The 24,401-nt window shown below is 45.5% G+C and overlaps 1 protein-coding gene across 6 annotated transcripts in view; it reads right to left on the bottom strand.

Moving 5' to 3' along the window:
- LOC142559637 (putative ATP-dependent RNA helicase TDRD12) overlaps positions 1–24,401 on the bottom strand; it is a 220,059-nt gene that overhangs the window by 188,689 nt on the left and 6,969 nt on the right. For all 6 annotated transcript variants that reach the window (XM_075671239.1, XM_075671210.1, XM_075671233.1 and 3 more), the window contains exon 4: positions 3,891–3,979. In XM_075671239.1, coding sequence (XP_075527354.1) covers positions 3,891–3,979 — 89 coding nt within the window. The remainder of the gene's footprint in view (positions 1–3,890; positions 3,980–24,401) is intronic.

Here is a 24,401-nt window from a genome sequence, read left to right as displayed (position 1 = left end):
GTCTTTATGGAAACGCACTTATTTTTCAATGTTGCTAGTTCCTGGGGATATCTAATCTAGGAAGTAGTGCTTGGGATTTTCTATCCAGGCAATAGCACATGTGCACAGCATCTTTATTTCAAGATTGTTTTTTCTTGCCATCTGTTTTATGCCTGACCTGGTTTGATGAACACTAAAATTATGCACAAAAGCAGAAATAAAAGACACATGCATGATCCTCATTTGAAAATCTTGCCATTTCTTATGCACGTGAAGCACACGAATTCGGTTTCGTGACCAGACGGTAACATGGCACTATAGTGCAAAACATTCTGCCTACTTGTGTCGCAGGTTGCAATTTTCCTACTTTTCTTGCATTCTGGCTGTTTCTTACCTACAGGCATTGCAATGTTATCAATCTTTTAAAATCAATCAAAAACAGGCACAAACTTTTTTAAAACCTTAGCTCCTCACATGAAAACAAGGTACTCAAGTTTGTGTTTGTGATTGCTTGGCAACATGGCGTATTAGTGGTTGCAGCATTTGAATTTTTTACACAGAGGTTCCATTTGACCCACTCATCTCTAAATCAATGGAGACTAACTTATTTTATAAGTAGATGCTGAATTTTGCTATAGTGATGGGTACATGTTCAGTGAATACCTGGCAATAGTTACGACTATAGATTTGCACTACATTATGGCGCCATGTTACCAAAAAGCAACATACCAAGTTCTCGTTTATTTCTGCAGTGCCTTAGTTCTTGCACATTTGTTCAGGTGCAATGAGCCAGCAATAAATTTTTAGTTATTTTCTCTTTATATGGCTCCATAGAGGGTTTAATAAAGGTATTTTTTGTGCAAATGGCATATTTGAAAACATCGATTTATTTTCAACAATTTATCATCATCAGTCTATTTTTAGGTCAACAATTTATAATTCTGCATATATGCTAAAGCAAACATTTTTTCTTATATACCTTAAAAAAAGAAAAAAGGTCACTTTCCAGAGTAACGAGAGAGTTAACAGAGCCTGAGGATTAAGAAGATATAAAGAAAAAGATTATTATCAGATGTCATTTCCTATCAAAAGCAAAACTATCCAGCCATTTTCTGGCTACCAGCAGACTAAAAATCAGTGAGCCCCACTGTTCAATCCCTGAAGTAACCTAGTATGATACCATATCGTACAAAACCGAAGAGATGGCACATGAAGACAGCATGACATTGGCATTTGTTTGCATCTGTTTTTGGTAGTGTATACATTCAAGCTGGCTACACTGTGGCACCTTAGCACCAACTTGCCCAACAATAAGCTTTGTTATAAAAACAGCCGCACCTAGACACTCACACACAAAGACAACAAACGTATGTTCGTTTTGGAATTCTTATGAAACATGTTACCGGTAATGTGGACAATCAGGGTGTCTACCAAGTTGACATTTCCAAATTTCCCGAGTTTTCCTGTTTTCCCTGAGCCCCTTTGCAAAATTCCCTGAATGAGTCCGAACTTTGTTTTATGTCAAGACAGGCTGGACACCATGTTGCCCGTTGCTGTCACTCTCTAGTAAACATGTTTAAACAAAAAAAAATGACTTAATCTAGTTTGAATAGTAAGGAGTAATATCTATTTTATTTAAAAAGAAGACAGAAGGAAGATGTTAGTAAAATGCACAGCGAAAAAAAATGGTACAACGCATCCCAAATTGAGTCGAACATTTTAAATACAAATAAAAAGGGGATGCATACATAAGTAAATATTTTTGAATGTGAGCTATTTCTAGCAACTGATAGCAAGCTCATCGGTATGAGGCCTGAACTTTGCCACAACTAAGATTCTCTCTCAGCAGCTGATAAATCAACCTCAACTGTCCTGACATACTCTCAGCCCGTACACAACATCTCAGTGCTTGGTTTCACTGCTTTAAAGAATTTATTATGGTTTGGATGAGAGACATCTGCATCTCGGTGTCAGCCAACACTTCGTTTATTGAGCTCAAGCTCCTTCAAAGAGGCGGCGGCACGCTTCCTTTCTCGTTAATTCCTCAGTGCATCGGTCCTTTCTGTTCTCATCCTTCTTCTGCCACGCTTTCACCTCATGGATAATTTGATGCATCCTCTTGGTCAGTTGTACAGTCAACGTCCGATTATTTGGACTCCCTAGGCGCCGCGAAAACATCCGAAAAATCGGGCAGTCGGAAAAAAATGAATGCATGTCTTCAACTGCCCTTCAGGGCTAAAATTGCCACAAGCACGTCCGAAAAAGCTCTTAAGGCCTGCCAGTACACTTATTAGGCATATCGGTGCTCGTACTGTGACAGGAGACGGGGGTGCGCGCGTGTAAATTAAGGAATACATACCGTGTCTTGTGACAATTGCCCCTTCCTACTCTTATGCTTCACAGCCTAACACTGCTGTACTGAGGTGAAGCTGACTTTCGGAGACTGGCATTACGCAACGCGCTGTGCTATGCGAGCTTCGAAGCCAATCGCGAGGATTACAAAGGCGGAGTCGGTGCCACTGCTGACAGCGGCGAATTATTTCAATGAAAAACACGGCACCCTACGGCAAGATGCTTAATAGCGAACGTAGAAGCAGCTAGGCCTCACGTTGCCGCGGTGGTGGCTAAGCCTGCCAGCGGATTTGCGTGCAGGAGTGTCGGTTCGAGGCGGCGAGATAATCAAAATGGCAGCGGTGGTGGCTTTGATTGATGCCATTTCAGACCTACAGTCAGGGCAATATACATTGACTATATGGAGTACGTGGTGGTGCCGCAAAGCCGTGCGAATTATCGGGCATGTCTGAAAAATCGGGCGTCTGGAAAATCGGTCGTTAACTACTCTGGCAATACATGGTGCCGATGACACGGCGTCAATGACGATTCGCTGCGATTCCTGTGTTACTGGAGCCAGCATTACCACGACTTTCGTTCCCTTTCAATAAAGTTACAGCTAATTTTCCCTGATAGAAGCACAAACTCCCCGAGTTTTCCCTGAGTATTTCCAGACTATTCAAATTCCCTGAGAATTCCCGGTTTTCCAGGTTAGTAGACACCCTGACAATATCTTCGTACATACTAAACAAGCTCAGTAAATTACAGATGCAGAATGGCAATTCAGAATACAGTACAGTAAAGCACTAGCTGAAGAAAAAGTGCTTATTATAGTAAAAAATGCCAGTAAACATCCCCACCAGAAAAGAGTGGTAAATAATATATCATAATAGAAAAGCATTATCTATTAATCCTCACATCACCTTAAACAAAAAAAAACATGGAAAACACATGCCTGTACAGAAATGCCATGAATAAAATAGCAACATCATGGTGACAAACTTGAACAGCATATTGCTGCACCTTTTCCCCTGGACACCTGATGCTCAAACACACAAATGCTAACAGTAACAAGTTAACAGAGGGCTAAAAACTTAATGTTTTATAATGAGGACACAGTAGCTTTTTCAAAAGCTAAAACGTTACAACATAAGCAAAATTCTGTGTGGTAATTGATGGTCCATGCATTTCATGTGCTCAACAAATTGGATTTTAGACTTCCTACACCACCATGAAAACTCTCTAAGCATGTTTCAGCATTAATTTTTTTTTTCACATAAAAGATATATTTCCTGCAATATTGACCCAAAATTCTGACAAGTTCCTAAATACATTCATTTCACAAACAATAGATCTCTGCACGAAACTTACAACCATAGATCAAATAATGCACTGAATGCTCATTGCTTGAAGTTTATACCAGGCACACATATGTTGTACTAAACCTTAATAGTAAGATGTGCATAAGGACCCCCACTTGGGTCCTTAAGGAAATAAAAATGAAATGAAATAATTAGATTTAAGCTTTCAAATATTCTAGGCTTTTTTGACAGCACGATTAAAATTTTTTGTGTACTTACTCCACTTTATAGCCAGTCAAGGTGTCAAATATCTTGCTGACATGTCCACGGTACCATCCTCTGTCTGAAGGATTTCGCACCAGAACAATCTACGAAGAAAAGAATCACATAAAAGGTGAAGCCTTTATACAAGTTAACATAAATGCAATACACACTGTGAAAATTATTCACCACCAATCATTGCTGAATTTACCACTATTACATATAATACAAGCTTATGATCTTTGGAGGCGCTTGCTGAGGAGTTGCTGGTGAGCTGTTTGGTTGGCCATTACTGCTGTAACGGCCGTGCATCAACAATGGCAGAGCAGCAAAGAATACAAACACAATTGATTGTGTTTGCTGCTAGTGCTAGCCCACGTCTCCACAAAAGTGAGAGAGAAAAACTTGTTTCTTGGCAGCTTGACAAAACTGTCATCCCTGATTAATAGAGCAGCAGTACAGATGTCACGCATGCTTTCACATTATCAAATAATACACACAAACACACAAAATTTAACATACGCAAACAAGTGCACAATTGAGAAAGGAAAAAAAAAGATTAGAGTTATACAGATGTGCTGGCTAATGTATATGTTGGTCATAATTACATAATAGAGAAAGAAAAAAAGGAAAAGTGACAAATGCCAAAAAATTAGAAAAATAGAGAAAATTACACTCAAGGCTTTAAATATCCTTGGACTAGTTCAACACAACTGTTATAGAGCACGAGCAATGCAAGAAGCGCAAACTGGTGTTCAACTGCATCGTGTACATGGAAAGACTAATAATGTTGTTGCATGAGGGCTGCCAGAGACATACTTTATTCACCGAAACGGTGACCTGAGTATTAGTGACACCGCAGTTTTGTTTTAAAAACTTGAATATGGAATGCTCAATAAGCTTCACTAATTGCATCTGTTTCATTTTTACTGTTATTATGTCTGACAACCTGGAGAAATTATATATTGATGCAAAGGTTCCAATGAACATCATTTGTAAAGCATCTGTGCTGTGTCCTTTCTCTTCTCTGTTAATTTTGCACTCAGTCATATTTTTCCGTCTTTTGTTTATTACAATTGTTACTAATTTATTACAAGAAGACTGCATTAAATGTGCATAAAATTCCCTTTCCATAAAGCAACAAGTGTCCGTGATCATTATCAGCAATAAACAAGCAAATATTGTGTGCATGAATTACAAATTTTACAAAAGGATCAGTACTAACAATATCCACTTGCAGGACATTAAAAAAGAAATAACACGCAGAATCTCCTGTGGGAGTTGTCTAAATGATGCATAAGCATTTGCTTCTAATCACCTGCTGCTTCGTTGCCCTATGCCGCAGTGTTTAGTATAATTATGAGAAACAGTTGTGAAAGGGAGAAGCGCGGTGGCAAACATGAAAATGTGAACCGAGAACAGCATGAAACATCAAAGAGGCGAGTAGTAGCAATGTTCATTCATGTTATATGATGGTGCATTTGGACGATGCGGCTGCTTCGTGGAAAATAAGCGCTGGCCAATGCGCGCTGTAGTACGTGAACAGTGTCACGTTTGGTAGATCTTGTACACGGACATGGTCGATGACGCTGCCTCCTCTCAGTGCGAACCATGATCAACAGCGATCAACCATACTCTTGCGGCGACTGCCTATGGCGTGGCCATGCAGGCCCTATCTTGAAAGTGATCGCGTAGAGAAAGAAATATAACAAGAGGGGACACTTGATGAAAACTGGCAACAGGAAATACGTCACGCTATAGTATTAACGCCGACCGTTTGCTGCCGCGAGCATAGAAAAAAAAAAAAAGAATGTGAAATGCGATTAAAACAAAATTGTTTGATTTTTTTTTATTCTTTTCCGGCAAAAGCAAAAATATCTTCGTATGAATTAAATGAAACTTGCCTAGCAACAGGCGAATCGGCGAATGATGGGCCAGGTGCATGCGTCATTCGTCAGACACACCGCCGAAGCGAACGAGACCGGACACGCATCTGAGCGTTGGCCTATTCGGTCACCCGTCTCCCTGTTTTTCTATTTTTGGATTTAGCCTGGTTTGGTGGGCTCCCGGTGAATTCTTGCATTCCTTCTGAACTTTGACATGGCACCACTGCACTATGGGACTATGGCAAGGTGAGAAATTTTGTTGAACAGTCTGCGACGCATTCCAAGCAATCAGGCTACGGCACGGCACCTAGGCTAGACTTGTGACGCAGTTAGCGAAAAACAGAGCGGCCGTCGTAGCACAGTTAATTTGAATTAATTAATCGTACTGGGAGATGTTTGTGATGCTTTCTATGAGCCCCAATATTATCTTATTTCGGTAGTTTTTGGACACGCTAGTCGCACAGGGTGCTGTGACGCAGTTTCGCTTGTACTGAATCTTACTGCGACAAGTTCTGGCTATTTCTTTGACCGCCAATATTATTGTAACCAATTTTGTTACTTTTTGGGGCAATTCTGAGGCACACTTGCCGTGCCTGTCGTGACACAGCGAAAAGCAGCTCGGCCATGGTGACAAAATGAGCTGGCGCGTACTAAATCTTAGTGGGACAAGTTCGTGACGCTTTCTCTGACCCCCAACATGATTGTAATTAATTTCATTGCATTTTGGGATAATTTTGAGGGAGACTTCCCGCACCTGTCGTGACGCAGTGATAAGCAGCTCGGCCACAATGACAAAATTAGTTAGGCGTGTAGTAAATCTTACTGCGACAAGTTTGTGACAATTTTTATGGCCCCGCAACAACTTAAACCTTCTTTCGGTGCTCACGCTTGTCAAAAACACAACGAGCGATTGCCAAGAGTTATAACATGGGAGTGCGTTGCTTGCGCCAGCAGAATGCACAAAAGATAACGCCAAGGAGCTCAAATGCCAGTAAGTAGCAACTCGAAAATTCTGTCTTCTGAACGGCCCCCACGCATTTGTTTTGAGTGTGAGTAGAAGGAATTCTGCGAGCGTCCAGCATGGTCTGGTTGAGAGCTTGTGTTGTGGCCACCTGTGTGTATTCAGAGCGTACTATTGCGCCGGTTGTAGCCAAGTTCTGGAAACACGCAGTAGCCCGTGTATTCGTGCTATTAAAGTGCATGAAATAAGGCCCGGGGAGAGGAGAATGTTTGGAAATAGAATATTTTCGTGGTATCTACGGTATTGTTTGGGATGAGTCGAGTATTTTCTATGCCGCGTGTGAAAGCGAACTGCTTTTGTTTGTAATGCTGCCCATTCACTACTTTCGCATGTTTCGCCTCTACACGCATTATTCTTGCATGTTAATACCAAACTGACACTTGCTTGTAATTTAATTTTTTCAGCTGACGTCGTCTGGTGGAGCTTCCTACGGGAACTACTGCTACTTACCTGGTGCCACAATATTGGATGAATGCAGAAAAAGGCCACAACGAGCATTTATATAGAATAAAATTAACATTTCCTCATTTCACAAGGTATTTTGCATCTTTATGAAATTGCACGTGGCACATATTCGATGGAGGCTGGTAATGATCGTTTGCAATCAATTTTACTTATTAAAACGATTTCGCACGAAGACCGCGTGCAGTTGAGCTGCAGAAAAAAATAAAACCAGCACAGCCGGCATGACACAAACCAGCTAGTATTCAAAACGCGTGCGCACAAAACCAAAACCGGAAGTGTGGTTCAGGTATTAACGCCGACGGCTTGGTGCGCTGCAGTCAATTCGGCCGCTGGGCCCTATGGGAGTGTCCGCTCTTGTATTTCTTTCTCTATGCCGATTGTCTTACATGACAGATGGGTTTCCTCGTTGGGTAGACATAGACATGCTTACGCATTTAAAACAGCTTAAAAGCGCTTCTCTGTGGAACACCTAAAAATGTTTTATCGATGACAGATCATCCTTCAGATTACTGTCAGCTTATTGACAGATAATTACGACATAATTAACAATTATAAATCTAGGCCCTTGATGACATTTCTTTTTGCAATGATTCTTTTTTAAAGCATTTTGATTCCCGAATAGGCAGCAAGCTCTTAAGAAAACTAAATTGTTATGACTTTTGGGACACAGTGTGTAATGTCATCCAGAGCCTAGATTGGTAATTCTTAATTATTATGTCATTGAATAATCATTTGTCATTGATAAAACATTTTTTATTGTTCCACCGCACACAAGCCACGATCTTCTGCGACACCTGATATCTCAATAAGCCATATCTCCAGCGATCAGTAAAGTCCTCGGCGCTGTTGGCACAAGTCACTCAACCCACCAAGCCCTTCCAAATGTTAAGCTGTGCTACGCCCGTGGACGTTTGCACCTTATCACTGTATGGCTCACGGCCTCGTCGCACTCCTGGTTTTTAAGATGTCGCAGTGCCAGCTATGGTGCATCCCGCGTCAAACATCCACACCGAACGACCAAGCACTTCTTCCTACAAACCTTAGTACCACTTTGCCCGGCCAGCCCTTAGCTCACTCACACGTCCACCTGCAACATGCGCGTCGTGGCCCGTCCAACGCTTCAACTGAATTGCTTGGGCGCGCACTGTGCTTCGCTGTTCCTCCGTCCTCAAGACGCATGTGCCGACTATCATCTTGTCAATTTGCCGCATTCCTCCCTACAGCGTTCGTTCGAGTCCCTCACCCGTTAGGTAGCATCCAGTGCTGCTCACCCGAGCTCTGCAGCAGTGACTTGCTGCCTTTCACGCTGACTACTTAGACTGACCACAGACCCTTTTGTACTGTGGTTACACTAACTCGCTATTTTACTGTTTCGTCTGGGCGGAGGGCCCTGTAGTGCCCACCGACGCCACAACGTGGGGACGCCAAGGTGCTCTCAGCTGGCGCTTTGGTGCCGGCTGCGAAAAAAAGAAAGATGGGCAGCACAGCTTGCACCGGCAGCACAGCTTGGTGCGCAAGAACATCGTGTGCCGTTCTAATCCAGAAGCCTGCTACATTGGTCCTCTTGTTCTGGTGCTACGCTGCAACCCCTCAGTTTCCGATAAGCTTACACAAAGAGCACCTGTAAAATGAATCCTCTCATATGTAGCCACATCTGCACTACTCCTACAGATGTGCCGGTGGCCAGCTCTGTTCTCTACAGAATTAAGTAGTGAAACAATAAGTGGTACCTAAATATCTTCAGTGCGACAAATATATGCTTTCAGGTGCATAATTCCTGTATTAAAGATAATGTTTCAATGCTTTCTCTCTTTTTTTTGGGGGGGGGGGGGGGTTGGTGTGTTTGCTTGGTTTACTTCTTGCTGAGTAGGGTGGGCTGGTCTTGAATATAGAGCAATAATAAACCGGGCTAATTCCAAAGAAGGCATGATGAAAAGTGGGGCGATTGTGTATACAGTGTAATCCATGGTCATTTGGGTAGCATGGTGGGGGTTCTTAAATCTTGCTGATTGCCGGGCAGACACGTAATAACTGTGCTGCAAGATGCACTGCAGAAAATGAGCAGTTTTATAGAATTTAAACCCGCTTCATGAAAACTGTGCTTCACAATGCACATCAATTCCAAAATTTGTGCTAAATCTGCATAGCAATTTTTTTAATGATAGCTTCAATGAGATGTCTGAACTGAGAAATATGTCTGCGAATAGTGTCCAAAAACAGATAAAACTGATGTTTCAATGTCTATCACCAAAGATGGCCTTGTCACAAACCAAAAAGCCATAATCATTCACCATTAGATGTCATATATTTTAAAGAGATGAATAACATGCAATTAGGATTCAACCTTCTGCTATCAGTTGTGGGGTTCAAAGCTACAGAGGTCAGGTCTAATTAATTCCGTACAGGTGTGCGAGTGGTTACAGTTCCTGAATACTACCAATACAAATTTATCACTACTTCTACATCTAGTGGGACCTATAAAGCATTTTATTTCTCCCATGGAACATTCAGTGATGGAGCAGATATTTCATCTTTAAGTGCAGGTCCTGGCACAGGCAAAAATCAGATTTCGTGTAGCAGCAAGCACTTTTGGTGCAGGGTCCAACGCACATGTGCTTACCCTATACAATGCAAATATTAACTGACATAGTTGATATGTTGTGGAGACGGGTTTGCGTGAGGCTTACACTGCATGCAAAGCCAGGAAAGGATGCGAAACTCCTCCACACCGAAACACACACAGGGCGCTATGGCCAGGTTTGTCAGTACAGCGCAAAGAAGGCAACACAGACATACTGTCAACAAATGCGTGTTTATTAACCCAGGATGCAACACAGTGCAACAGTCACGGCTTGTGGACAAAGGCTCACTGCAAGACCAATTAAGTACGCACGCTTGCACTGACTATGACATCATGCAATATACTCACGCATGCACATTGGGAAATTTTCTAATAGGGGCCACATAAATTTTGCAGCCTCAAAAAAAAAAAAAAAGAAAGAAAGAAAGGCGTCATTTCCACTGCACATGCGCGAATGCAAATATGGTTTTGTATTTGTGCCGGCGACGCTATTTCACCGAAACAGCGCAGTGACACAAGCTCATTGAAAAGGTTTTGCATCATCGAACATGGCGGCACTCTTCGAACTGACGACTCTCGCCGTGTACCATATTTGCTAATACCATTTAGAACTATGCACTATGAATAATTCTGATTGCAGTGGCTCTATTGCAAAGCCCCGCTATCAACCAAAAACAGAAAACTATCTTTAAAGGGGCAGTAAAGTGAAAAATGATTTCTTCTGCATCAGTATATTACCGTTTTACAACACCAAAAACACCCCTCTTACAACGATAAGACGTTTGGTAAGCCAGAAAAAGCGCAAGAACAAAATACGGGTGGCGACGCCTACATAAGTTCCCGCACCTGGGGGCTGTGATGTCTTGGATTTTGATGGCATCTTCTAGGGCCTACTAATTATATACAGCGGTACAGAGTGACTACATTGTGTTCTAGAGGAACCAAATATTAAACATGGCAAGTTTCGGAACCTTTACTCAGCCAACGCGGCCCAAATGCGAAAACATACTTTGGAATCTCTGACATCACACTGACGTAGCAGCGTCGGGGTTTCGGCGCGAAATTCAAATACTGATACTTGAACCTTCATTTCCTCATATAATAATCAAACTATTTTTTTGAAATGACTGCCTGCAGGGTTCTCAAACAATGCTTCATTAGTCTAAACTGATTTATTGTTTAGCTTTAGTGTCCCTTTAATCATAGAATGTAACATCCTCCTTTGGCAAAACTCTGCGGTACTATGCGGGTTCAATGAACACCAAAATAAAGCACCAGCAAGATGGTACAGCAACACTACATTGTACGTCCGACAGAAAAAAATGCGAGAATGATGAACCTGAGGACTCCAAATGCCCATAGTGAGAAACTATGGATGGGCCTCTGCTTCCTTCGATGATTATGATGATAGCGTGCTCTTGGTTTTGATTTGTTTTGCTAGCTGTGAAGCATGGACGGAAGGTGTCTGTGTTTTTATGCATGCTTTGGTGCAGAATGGCCCAAAGGGCCACTCTTGGCGCAGTCTGACGCAGCTGTTCCACCACTGAACATTGTGTTACTCTGATTGAAGAATCTGTAGGACTGGCAAAATTATCTTGAGATTTGTACGTGTTGCTATTTGGAGCTATACATTTTGTATAAGACCAAAAGAAATTTCTATTGGAATTTTTCCAGAAGATTTGCAGGGATGGGGGGGGGGGGGGGGTGGAGAGGGGCCCATCGCACGAACTTGCTGTGGCTCTCCAGATTTCAAAACCTTCAGCAGCTGAAAGTGAAAAGGTGCCTGCACTTTACTGGTGGTACCAACGGCTAACATTATGCATGCTGCGTGCTTTCGCCTATTGCACAAATCGGCCTTAATAAGCCACTATAACCAAAAGAACATTGGCACAGTCAAAGGCAGTCGAGTCACCAAGGCGCTGAGTTCACGTGCCGACTCAGGGGCTGGCTCAGCGAACGGCATGGACGGATCAGGTGGACGGTTGGTCAGGGACCGAGTGGCAGGTGCGATATTGTTTAAGACAAACCCGATGGCATGTGGTGCAAGAACCTGCGTTAGGTCAGCAATGTCCCCACTGTCACATGCCATTGTTAGTGGCGAGAAAGGCAATGAAGTGACCGGTATCACTGTCTTGCCAATACCACACCTGCCAACCTTGCGAGATCAAAAATCGGGATACTTTTTATTCGCGCCAGGGGGGGGGGGGGGGGCTGCATTCACTGTTTCAACTTCCGCTGAGAGGGGGGGGGGAGGTTCATTCAAACTTTGACGCTGTGTTCGTTGAGTCCTTTTGCAGGGGCCTTGCAGTAGCAGACTGCTCCCTTCCAAAATTTGTCGCAGTAGCTTCGCTCAAAACATGGTCTGGCCCTTCACTAGCAGCAGGTGATGGAAAGTTGTGTTGCACATTGATGAGCAAAATTCAGTCTGTTTTTCATGCCATGCTAAAAATCCTCTCGCACACTGCGTTGCTATGCGGTACCATGAGTAAATCCAGCAGTAAATCCGCAACAACTCAGTGAAACATGTTTTCCATCAGTTTTTTTCATTTTTCCAACCATGGACCACTGCACGTCCCATCTTTGTTTTCAGAATGTCCTCTGGAAGACTGTACGCCTGTAGTGTGGCAAACTCATCTTCAAGAGCAGCTAAAGCGTCCTTCAGCAGATTCATTGCAATCTCAGGGTAGCAGCTGAGGGAAACACTGAATAAAGAAACAAAGACTCAAGAGCGATGCCTGTGAAATAAATTTCAGGTTGGCCACCTCCGCATTCTTCAGAGTTGCGTCCACATCCATAACGCTTCGCCTCGTTGCAATTTCGGAAACATTTTCCGTAGAAGAGGCCCAACGTGGTCGCTGACACTAAGGGGTAGGTTGTGTTCGACGAGGAATCCCGTAAACAGGCACTGCAAAAATACAACACTGTCGTCGCAGTTGTTCTGGAGAAAGTTCACTATGTTGTCTTGCTGCTCAGCGGTGCGAACATAGCTTTGATGCTTCGCCATGGAAACGTGCAGTTTCAAGTTGCCTTTGTCACCGTGAGACATGCTGTTGTCGCATCCACACGTTGTACAAAATGCAAAATGCTTTGATAGTGCTATGGCATCAAGCACACGAGGATTCTAACTTTACACGATGCACCGCATACACGCGGCCTAGCCAACACTAATGAAACACACCAGCAGCAGCAACAAGATGCACCATGGAGGAAGGCATGCATGAAATGCAAGAGATTGGCTCTGGCTTTGGTCGGCTTACTAGGCACCATAGTTGGCTGCTTAGTCGATGATACCGATGGTACTGGTGCGGCCACTGTTTCTGATGCTGACGATTAGGATGTGGCTGTAGATTCCGCGGTGCCGGTTTCACAAAAATCGTTATTGAGCGAACAGAGCCCGCTTTTCGGGAGATAAAAGACAGTGATCGTACAATCGGAAAGTTCAGTAAAAAATCGGGAGTCTCCCAGGCGAATCGAGAGGGTTGGCAAGTATGCAATACCCTTTACGAGACGATTGTGCACATACTTGCACTACAGAGGCTCCTGGTGAAAACCTGAGGCCGCAGATTGCGCGGTAGCACTCCTGTGAGCTGACGAGATGGTCTAGTGGCAGGTCAAGTGAAAAAGGCTGGCTTGATGACGATGGCATACAGGCCGCAGGAAGAGATGCACTTGGTGCTGGCTGTGAGGGTGTTGACAGAGATTAGATGCATACAGTGCTGTCAATCTCGGGAAGAGGGCAGTATGTAGTGCCATAGAAGTTCAGCACAGCCTGTTCTAGCTCGTCATAGGGGTGCAGACCAGGCGATAGAACCCCGAGGCAGAGTTGAAGGTCAAGTGACAGGACGTAGAGGAGTACCGCGTACTTGAACTCTTGGATGAAGATGTTCAGCTCCAGAGCTACCTCAAACTGCATGAACCATGTGCCGACATAGCAGGACAAGAACAGCGGTAGCGTTGGGCTGAACTGGGGCTCCAGCCAGTTAGCCATGGCATCGTGTCGCTCTGTGAAAGGCACATTCCCCTGGGTCACCACTGTGTCAGGAAACGACAGGTCGCAGCAGAGCACCAGAACAAGAGGACCAGCGTAGCAGGCTTCTATAACAGAAGCGTGCATACCGTGCTTGCAGTTCGAGCACATGCTGGCCATTTTTATTTTTCTCGTTTAGCGTCCCCACATTGCAACGTCGGTGGTCGTTACAAGCTATTCAGCAAGACAGCAGCAGTACCTATCAGCAGCAGCCACCTTCAGCAAAGTCTGGGAGGGGTCGCCCAGAATGCTTCACTTTAAAATTAACCATTTTTGTAGTTCGATAAAACAAACCATTTTAGTACGCAGTCCCACTGAATAAACTTGATTATCCATTGTTTCATAATCCAATAAACACATACAGGCCCATTTTATCTATGTATCAGGTCTATTTTTTTATAATTCGATAAGATCAAACCAATAAAATTTCTCTATTGCAATTCTTCATAATGATGCCTCTGCAGCCGGACGGCAAGCACATCAGCCACACAACATTTTTATGCCCACCATGTAAATCAAAAGCCAGTGCTGTGATGGTTCACTCGAAAGTAGGTGAAGAGACCAATGCATGTGTGCCTACGAACGACGTCCAGAACAAGAGGCTGCCATACTGTGCAAGGGAAAGATCACATCTGTAAATAACATTGGTACATACACCAATGTTATTTGTAGTGGTTGTATGACATTCAGAGAGCTGGCAAACTGCATCACCATACAGCCGCTTTCGATGGTGACGCAGTTTGCCAGCTCTCTGAATGTCATACAACCACTACAAATAAATCTGGAACGATTTAGCATCAAAGCGTAACTTCAGTCACCTATGCCCAATGAAGCAATGGCAATTAGGCCTGCTTTACCAGCAGCATGGCCGTGGCGAAAATTTTCCATTGGTCAATGTGCTAATGGGTTGCAAGTTGTCACAGAAAGCTTGCCATTAATATGTTCATACGAGTGGCTCATTGTTGATCTGTCCCAAGATCATGCATGCGTACGAATTGGACTGACGACCGTTGAAGCGGCAATCAGGGCTGTGATTTTGTAGCGATCCAGTGGGCTGAACGTCGTTTTGACTACGCACAAAAGTGAAAAGCATTGCAAAGCATTAGCACTGGGAAAAGGCCTCGCTACAAAATCGCATCCCTAGGGTTCACATGGGGCCAGTCAGCACTAAAGCTTGTTTGTGTAAGCTGTGCGTGTGAATGCGTGAATATGTATGCATGAACATAAATATCCAGTATGCCTAATTAGACTTTCATACATACTTTTCATACACGCTGCTGTTGTCACCCTTCCCTCTGACCGCATTGCATATGGATTGTTTAACTCTGTCCCATCGAAGTGGACTAACTTGTACCAATGGATTTTCACTGAATATACCTAATATTCGGAAAACCAAAAAGATAAGTCCACGCCATTGCAACAGATCTGCATACAACAGACTTTCGGATATAACTGACTATTCTTCTAACTTAGCTTGGTCTGCCTATAATCATGAACAAATTGCATGGACCCTCCTATAACAAACAAATTTTTGTCAATTTTTTTTCCAGATGGGGCAAATACAACATACTTTACTACACTCTAAAACAAAATAACACTGTTTGGATTGTATCTTGCCACGCAACAATAAACGTCATCTGTATTGTCCGCACTTCCTTTCTTTAACGCCGCGAGCCCGGTACTTCCCAGTAACGAACGGCATGCACGTTATCAGCATGACATAGCATTCCCGACAGGAAAGTAGCGGGCGCGGTGTTTTCAAGAAAGGAAACGCATGCAAGGCAGATGACGATTATTGTTGTGTGGCAGATATACACCCCAAAGGGCATACCTTTGTCTAAGAGTGTATGGCTATGCATGCCTGTGGCAGTGGACTGCCTCACAATTATTTCCGGTAACTTGTGGAACGTGTTAAAATGCACTTTTTCTTAAAGAATGAATACACTAGCGGCCAGCTTCCCCCAACGGCGTGCCCCGCACAACGCCCTGCCGGCTAACGTGTGAACAGTTTTTCGAGTCCATTACGCAAGCAGCTCAACGTCGGCAAAATTCGAAGATGCCACTAGGCTTAATTCGCTAAGCGAAGCTCTAGCATAAACAGTGCTTCAACAACAGCCAACAACAGCAAAATGCATCGATTTGAGAACGCTTTATTTTTGTCATAGCATCAATTCGCACAAAAATGATAATCTGCTATTTAGACTGCGGAGCATGTGATTCAATTGAGCCGTCTCGCATGCAGTGCAGTGGCAGCCGGATGCCGAACTCCGAGTTGAACCGACTTGTATAACAGCTACCGTTCGTTATACAGTGGTCGTTGTTTGTCACGGAAGATAAAATTATACCATCGGTTTATTCCACCAACCACTGTTTTCCGTAAAAACTAACTGTAGCCAATGTTTGTGTCATCGGCGGCGTGCTTGGGCCGAGCGGCCAGCACTGCGGCAAGCACTTCGGGGCGACTTGCATCCCCTAAGCTAACTCTACTCTTGCCATAGTGCGGGCATTCCTATGCCGTAATGCGAGGAAAGTACCATGTTACCATGTTTCAGCGACCAGCACCCGGAAAACAGAGGGACATGGTTGCACAATTACTGCATGAAGCTGTTTACCTATGGTTTATTTTAATTTGATGTTTTCATTGTTTTTGCGATCGCCTTCAGGTTAGACAGTGGTATATACGTAGAACCATTTGACAACATACCACGACCTTAATATTGGAACAAACGAGTGTTGACTGAATTCTATTTGCAAACTGAGCTATTCGAACGTTCATTACTCCCAATGTACATTCGAGTACTCGTACACCTTTAATTAATTTCACTGGCATCACAAAATGCATCGACCATTATGTCACCAGCCACCGGTATTTCACAGCTTGCCGGGAAAACTAACAGTTTTGAAGCAATAAGCCATTGCTCAGGAGTCCCTTAACATGTAATCAATTCAATTTCTTTCCAGTGGGTCCAGAAGTTACAAGTTCAATCTGGCATGACCTCACATAGTACGAGTACACAACACTCTACTTCATGGCATACGGAAATTAAGACGCAAGTGCTACAATAGTTTCAAGATACACAACCTGCTGCACACAGCTTTCCATATGCCGGGTGCATGTGGCATCTGAGAATATAGCTTCACATCATCATAGAAATGAACATTCCCATTATATCGAAGTGCTTGACCTGTTTTCCCCAAGCCCTTGCTCACCCCTACAGCCCACCCATTCCAACGTAGTGGCTTTTATTGTGATGATGTGAAAATGTGCGCAGTCCTAAGGGCCTTAACTGCTGGTCACAGCAACTTGAACATCACGACCTTCCTGAATGTGACAGGGTCCTTTGTTTTCAGCTTATAACATCTATGATGTGTCGTATGCAGCAAACAGAATGCAGCACTGCCAGCACTGACATTGTCTAAACCACAACCTACTGAACTCCAGACCTGCACAGATGTCCCTTGCCCAGTACGCGTGGTTTAGTTAAACTATTTTGCTGCTAGAGACAGAATGTGCGGGTAGAGTGGCGCTAGTTATAACCTGTTCACTGTCGTCTGCTTCCGCGATTTGTTCCAAAGTCGGTGCTACCATTTTGGCAAGCACAAAGCGTTCGTATTGGTGGTGAATGAATAGATCCACAAATATAAAAAGAAAACAAAATGTGCAAATGTTTTGCATTTGAACACTGAAATTAGAGAAGGAGCAGGGCAAGAAAGGTAAACAACGAGCATAGGTGGCAGCTGCAATGCAAGACAGCATAAATTTCCCTTCCCAAAGCTCCATAAGAGACTGAAAAAAATTGTTTTAAAAGATTCATTCAATAAACTAGCTTTTCTGGGTTGATTACAGATAGCTTAATGCCAGAGAAGACATCAGTATTTACTGCTGTGTGCCATAATGAAACGTAGAGGATCTGGTAAAAGTATATCCTGTGCCCCTTGTGTGCAAGAAATTGATCGCATCAGTTTCAAGGAAAGGTGAGCATAGTTTTTTTTTTTTTTTTAATGCTGTTCCATGTCTAGGTGAGTTCAAAGCTTGCAAAAGCGATCCCAGTGCTTTAAAACGTGCTGCACTGCAGGCCTTGTGTCATGGAACTCTTTTAAAACCGCAAAGCTGGCTTTTCTACGTGGTAGTATAACCGTGGTGTGAAAGATGCGTACGTAGTGATACTGTGTGCCTAATGACATTTTGGAACTCTCAACACATTCACGCTGAGGGACGAGGGGTATTCTTCCAGTGTTGGCAAGCGAGGCAGCAGCGGACATATTGGCGGACAAACCAGTACATCCAACGCCAGTAATAACAAAGTCGCAGGCAGTCATCCGATCATCCAATCATTTGCAGTCATCCGAGAAGTAGCTGCGGTGGCATTGGGGGCCAGCTCCACCACTGGATAAGCTGGCACCATCGGCATGACGTGGTATAATGGATCACGTGGACACAGCAGCTGCGGCCGCGGCTTTGGAAGCGCTGAAGCGAGCTGAAAATGAAAGTTCAAAGTCCCACCTGCGCTGCAGTTCTGATTAAGGGGGAAGGTTTAGGCTACTGATAGGTGCCGCATGTACACAACAGAACCCTGTGTCAGCCTTCACACGTACCCACAGGACAAGAAAGAAGCTGTGTGAAGCTTGCATAGCGAAACTTAGATACGGCAAGCAGCTATCAGCTACAACTCGAGTGTGCAGCAAACACTTCCACGAGGAAGATTTCTGATACAGTGTCGGGGTCATGATGTTCGGTGAGCAGAAGAAAGCACGCACTGAGACGCTCGCCCGCACGTGCTGCTCGGCTAACGTCATGAAGCTTTGGTCTATGAACTTGTTGATGCTAGATACTGGCAAGTTCACCGGAATGAAAAGGGAACGATAAAAAGCACATTAAAAAAGGCATGGCATATGCTCGTGCTTGGATAGAGCAAAACAATGAAATGTACTGTATTAGGAAAAAGAAGCAGCGGGTAATTAATTGCTCGCTGAGAAGATCGACAGATATGAAGTGCGACGCAACTTCAGAAATAGTTATAAGGAAACGTCTAAGTCCTTAGAAGAAAAAAAAAAAGAAGAAGATTGAACCGTCCCAACGGGACATCACAAGAAGCCATTGTAGCCGTCGAAGTCCCTAGTTATAACGAAATTATTTTTTAACAGCTCTGACAGTGTCCACGCAGGAATGGCTGCTTGTGTACTGTCATATGCTGCGGCCTAAAGCTCACAGCATGGTGCGAAAGTGAAACATTGTGCGCGGACGTGTATGCAGAGGCGCAGTCGGTCACCGTGAACTCATGCAATCGCTGCATTGAGGCTTCGTTCCGTTATGCTCCATTTGGTTTGGTTATACAGACAGCCCACTATAAGAACATATTCTACATACTTCACCCACTGCGATTGCCGACCTTTCACGCAAGAAGCCGGTTTGGGTGACTATCACGGCAATCGCACATAGTAGGCGTTCACTGTACGTATTCGGTAATGGATGGATGGATGGAACCAACTTTATTCTGAATCCGGCAAATTTGATGACCCGGGCTCAGGTCTCCCATGAGGGGACTTCGAGGCCTTGCCTCGTCGCCGCCTCTCGGGCTTGCTGGACAGCCCACTCTTGTGTCTTGAGGTTGGAGCTGCGCAGAGCGGCGGCCCACTTCGACGCAAGAGCCTCCGGAGCTACTGCCATTGTATCTGATGTAACCCGACACTCCCACAACATGTGTGACAGCGTCGCTCTAGTGTCCCGACATAATTTGCAAAGAGCATTCGGGTATTGCGCGGGGAAAATGTGCTGCAATCGCACCGGACTGGGGAATGTTTGTGTTTGCAATTGTCGCCAGATGACTGCCTGGCGACGTTTCAGCATGGGGTGAGGTGGGGGCAGCAACCGCCTGCCTAGCTGGTAGTGCTTGGTGATGTCATTGTACCTGACCAGGCGTTCTCGCGTGCTTTGAGCCAGCAGTTCCGAACTCGAAGAGGCGGTCCCCGATTCTGCGCGGCGGGTCAGTTCTCGCGCAGAGCGGTGTGCTACCTCGTTCAAGTTAATGAGGCCCTCATCGGTGGGGGTGGCGACGTGCGCTGGAAACCATATGATGGCGGTGTTATCGAAGTGCTGTCGACCAGCTTTCCTTAGAATCTGGAGAGCTTCGGAGGAAACGCGCCCCCGCGCGTAGTTGTGAACTGCGGATTGTGAGTCGCTAAACACTACCTCGCAGAGGGGGTCGGTAAGCGCAAGCGCAATCGCTACCTCTTCTGCTGTTTCGGGGTATTCCGTTGCGACACTACACGCGTGCGTAAGCCTGGAGCTAACGTCTACGACTACCGCCGTGAACCGGCGTTCTCGCGTGTATTCTGCGGCGTCTACAAAGCGCGTAGTCCTCTTTCCACCCAAGGAGCGCAGCAGTGCCTTGGCACGGGCCTGGCGTCGGCCCCGATTAAATTCGGGGTGCATGTTTCGAGGTATAGGGGTGACAATCAGCGTGTCGCTGAGGTCAGGTGGAATGACCTGTTTCTGACCGTGTTGGACGTGGTAGTTGAAGCCGAGTTTCCGCAGGATGTACCGGCCCGTGGCTGTCAGAGACATGCGTTCGAGTTGAGAGGTTCTTTGCGCATCCACGATTTCCTCAAGCGTGTTGTATACCCCAGCTGTAGCAGACGAGCAGTGCTTGTGGACTCCGGTAGGCCAAGGGCGATCTTGTAAGTCTTGCGTATAAAGGTGTTGATTTTCTCCCTTTCAGTGACATTCCAGTTGTGGAAGGTAGCCACATAAGTGATGTGACTGATTGCGAAAGAGTGTATGAGGCGCATGACACTGTCCTCCTTCATGCCCGTGTGCTTGTTTGTAATGCGTTTGATCAGGCGGGTAGCCGCTGTAACCTTGCCTTCGATTTTGCGAATAGCTTCTATGTTCGACCCGTTGGCTGTTATATGCATGCCTAGGATGCGTATCTTCGGGACTCGGGGAATGCAGGAGCCGTCTTGCGTATAGAGGATTATGTCGTCACATTGGCGCCATTCGGCTGTAGGCTTGGGCCGGCGGCGCGAGCGGTAGACGAGCAGCTCCGATTTCAGTGGAGATAGTCGGAGACCTGTGTCTTGGAGGTACGTTTCGACTGCAGAGACCGCTGCTTGTAAGGTGCATTCTATCTGACCGTCACTGCCCTTGTTGACCCACAGGGTGATGTCATCTGCGTACAAGGCGTGATGGAGGCCATCGATCTCGTCGAGGTAGGCCGGGAGACCCAGCATCACGAGGTTAAAAAGGAGCGGGGATATGACCGATCCTTGAGGAGTGCCGGTGCTTCCTAGTGTATGTTCGTCGGATGTCATGCTGCCGACCGCGAGGGTGACTGTGCGGCGCGACAGGAAGTCTCTGACGTAGTTGTAGCTTCGCGCACCCAAGTTGAGCTTGTTTATGCGGCTCAGGATTGCTGCATGTGCTACATTGTCAAATGCCTTTTCCAAGTCCAGGCCGAGGATGGCCCGTATTCGGTAAAGAGATAGTGTCTGTAAACCATTCTGGCTCCCGCGTGATGCTTTATTGAGCACCGATAGCCAAACCTGAGGAGCATGCAGAGCGCGCCACATTATCCCTCATACTACTCAAGTGAGGCGATTCCGACAGATGGTGATTCCGTAAGTCCTTGCCCCCAATAGGAGCCCATCACAAACATAGAAGTAGTGTGCTTCGTAGCGCAATGCATAGCCTGGGGAAGGCATTGATGGATGTGACAGAAACGCCACTATAGATAAAATCCCACTGATCCTTCTGCTGCTCCGAAAGCATGTTCATGGAAGTAAGGGAGGACCCATATATTGGTAAGTTCAGACAATTGGGCTGGCCTGACACAGGGGAGCAAGGCATCGCATCCATGTCTGAATGTTTATGGCCAGAGCTGTACAGGACTCGAATACCGTACTCTTGAAGGTGAAGCGCCCATCGAGTGAGGCGACCTGAAGGATCTTTCAAGGACAACATCCAGCAGAAAGCATGGTGGTTAGTTCTGACGTTGAATGGGCGGCCTTAGAGGTAAAGACAGAATTTAGTTATGGCCCAAATGACAGCCAAGCATTCTTTTTCTGTAATGAAATAGTCGTGAGTGCACGGCTGATGAAGGCAATGACGCATCCGTCGAAGCCAGTGTTTCGTTGTGCAAGAACAGTGCCAATAGCGACGCCACTGACAGCTGTGTGTATTTCTGTTGGCGCGCTTGGGTGGAAATGTCGGAGGATCGGGGGTGACATTAGAAGACGTAACAGCGTTGTGAATGAGGCATCACAGACTGGTGGCCAGGCCGAGAGGTCGTGGTTACCCGCGAGATGCTATATCAAAGGCGCTATTATGGTGGTGAAGTTGCGGATGACACAGCAAAAGTATGAGCACAATCCGATGAAGCTGCGGAGTTCTTTTGTGGTCTTTAGTCGTGGGAATTCGGCGATGGCTTGGAGTTTGGTTGGATGTAGGAGCACACCATCTTTCGAAACAATGTGCCCAAGCTGCCGGGCGGCGAAGCGACACTTTTTCAAGCTGAGTTGGAGTCCAGCATCGACGAGGCAAGTGAGGACACATTCGAGTCGAATCAGGTGAGAAGAGAAGTCCAGGAAAAAGATGACAATCTCATCGAGATAACAAAGACATGTTTGCCATTTGAGGCCCCGGAGGATGTTATCCATCATTCTTTCAAATGTGGCAGGCGCATTACACAGGCCAAAGGGCATGACGGCAAATTCATATAAGCTGTAAGGCGTAATGAATGCCATTTTCGGGCGATCTGCCTCAGCCACCGGAACTTGCCAATAACCAGATCGCAAGTCCAAGGACGAAAAGAATTCAGTGCCTTGGAGGCAGTCTAGCATGTCATTGATACGGGGAAGAGGATAGACATCTTTCCGGGTTATCTTGTTGAGTCTTCGATAGTGCATACAAAAACAAATAGTCCCATCTGTCTTTTTGACTAACACTACTGGAGAGGGCCAGGGACCGTGCGAAGGTTGTATCATGCCACGTTGGAGCATGTCTCCTACGTGCTCATCGATGACACAGCGCTTCGTCGCGGACACACAGTATGAACGCTGGCGTAGCAGTGCATGGCTGCCGGTGTCGATATGATGAACGACTGTGGAGGTACGCCCTAAACAATGTTGTTGGAGATCAAAAGAAGAACGAAATTGGTTAAAGGGAAACTGAAGAGTCTGTCGAATTCAATAAGACGCTCATATACGGGTGCGGGAACCTTACAAACCATGGAAGTAAAATTTTGGGGCGGGATTTTTCCCTTAGGAGCGACGTAATCGTCGGTTGAAATTGTGCTGTCGTTCCGCCCTCCGTCGAGCGCCGCGCGCTGCTGCTGACGATGCCAGCGGAGACCGGAAACCGCGGCGTAGTGACATCAGCACTGGTGTTCTGTTCCTTCGCGGTCTCCACAACCGCCATGACCGTGCTTGATTCTGCGTGCGTGCCATCATAATCAGCTTCCCTCAACCCTGCATTCCTTCGTTTGTGTGCATGTGGAGTGGTAGTTGACGTGCACAGCATCAACTGAAGTGGTCGGCCGATCATGCCGGCATTCTGTGCAGCCTACGGTTGCATGAACACCAGCGGCCGCAACGATGTTCCGATGTTCCATAACTTCCCGCAAGACAAGAAGCTTTCAGCAAAGTGGGAGGCTGCTGTGAATCGAAAAAATTTCAAGCGCTCAAGAACAATAATTAACAGTACTGTGCTCTAACCACTTTCGTGACGACGATTACTACCAGAGTTTATCAATAATGCATGAATGAGTGAAAGTACGACTTGCTGCTAGCAGGCTTTCTAAACGCAGTGCGAAAAGGTCGGGGCAACGAACACATTAAGACAGGACGGGTGCGGGCGGACGGATGGTAACTGGTCTTGGAAGACCTTATGAATACACGAATTCGTCCAAAGCTGGATTTTGATTTACTGCTAGCTCCTTCGTGTTAGCACGCTGAATGGAAGGTGCATGTTTATCTCCCATCCGTTACGCAGGTTTGGTTGCAAACCGCCGTTAATTTTCTATTCAAACGTGTGTTGTGAAGCAGCCTACATGCAGCTACCATAAACCAGTGCAAGTGTAAAATTTGCATGTGTTTGAAAGCCAGCGCACGCCAGGACGCTGCGCTCCCCCTTCTCTCGGGCACAGAGACCAACCGGCCGTCTCACGTAGCCGACGGAATTCGCCGCCTTTGCGGCTCTGGTTACGAGTAGCGTGCGGATGGCGCGCTGATGAAGGTCACTACAGGTGCTACAAGTGTAGATCGCCAACCGCTTTGGGGCAGCGCACGAATGCCGACGATCGCATCCCCGCTTACGTTCCACGAGGAGGCATGTAGGAACATAACAGTACAGTTGTTTGCCCGGAAACAAACTCATTGGATCGCTGAATGCAGCTTTGCAAAGAACATACTCACCAAAGAACATTTCTAACACGAGGAGATGCTAACACTTCGCTTTCGTTCCCGTCAAAACCACTGCTTGCTAACAGCATCTTTTGCTTCTTCAAAAGGCCGGCTCCTCGCAGCCGGCTCGTACATGTAGGGAGCAACGCCG

This window comes from Dermacentor variabilis, chromosome 1 (assembly GCF_050947875.1).
Source record: "Dermacentor variabilis isolate Ectoservices chromosome 1, ASM5094787v1, whole genome shotgun sequence".
Lineage (NCBI taxonomy): Eukaryota > Metazoa > Arthropoda > Arachnida > Ixodida > Ixodidae > Dermacentor > Dermacentor variabilis.
This window is presented reverse-complemented; position numbering and strand designations above follow the sequence as displayed.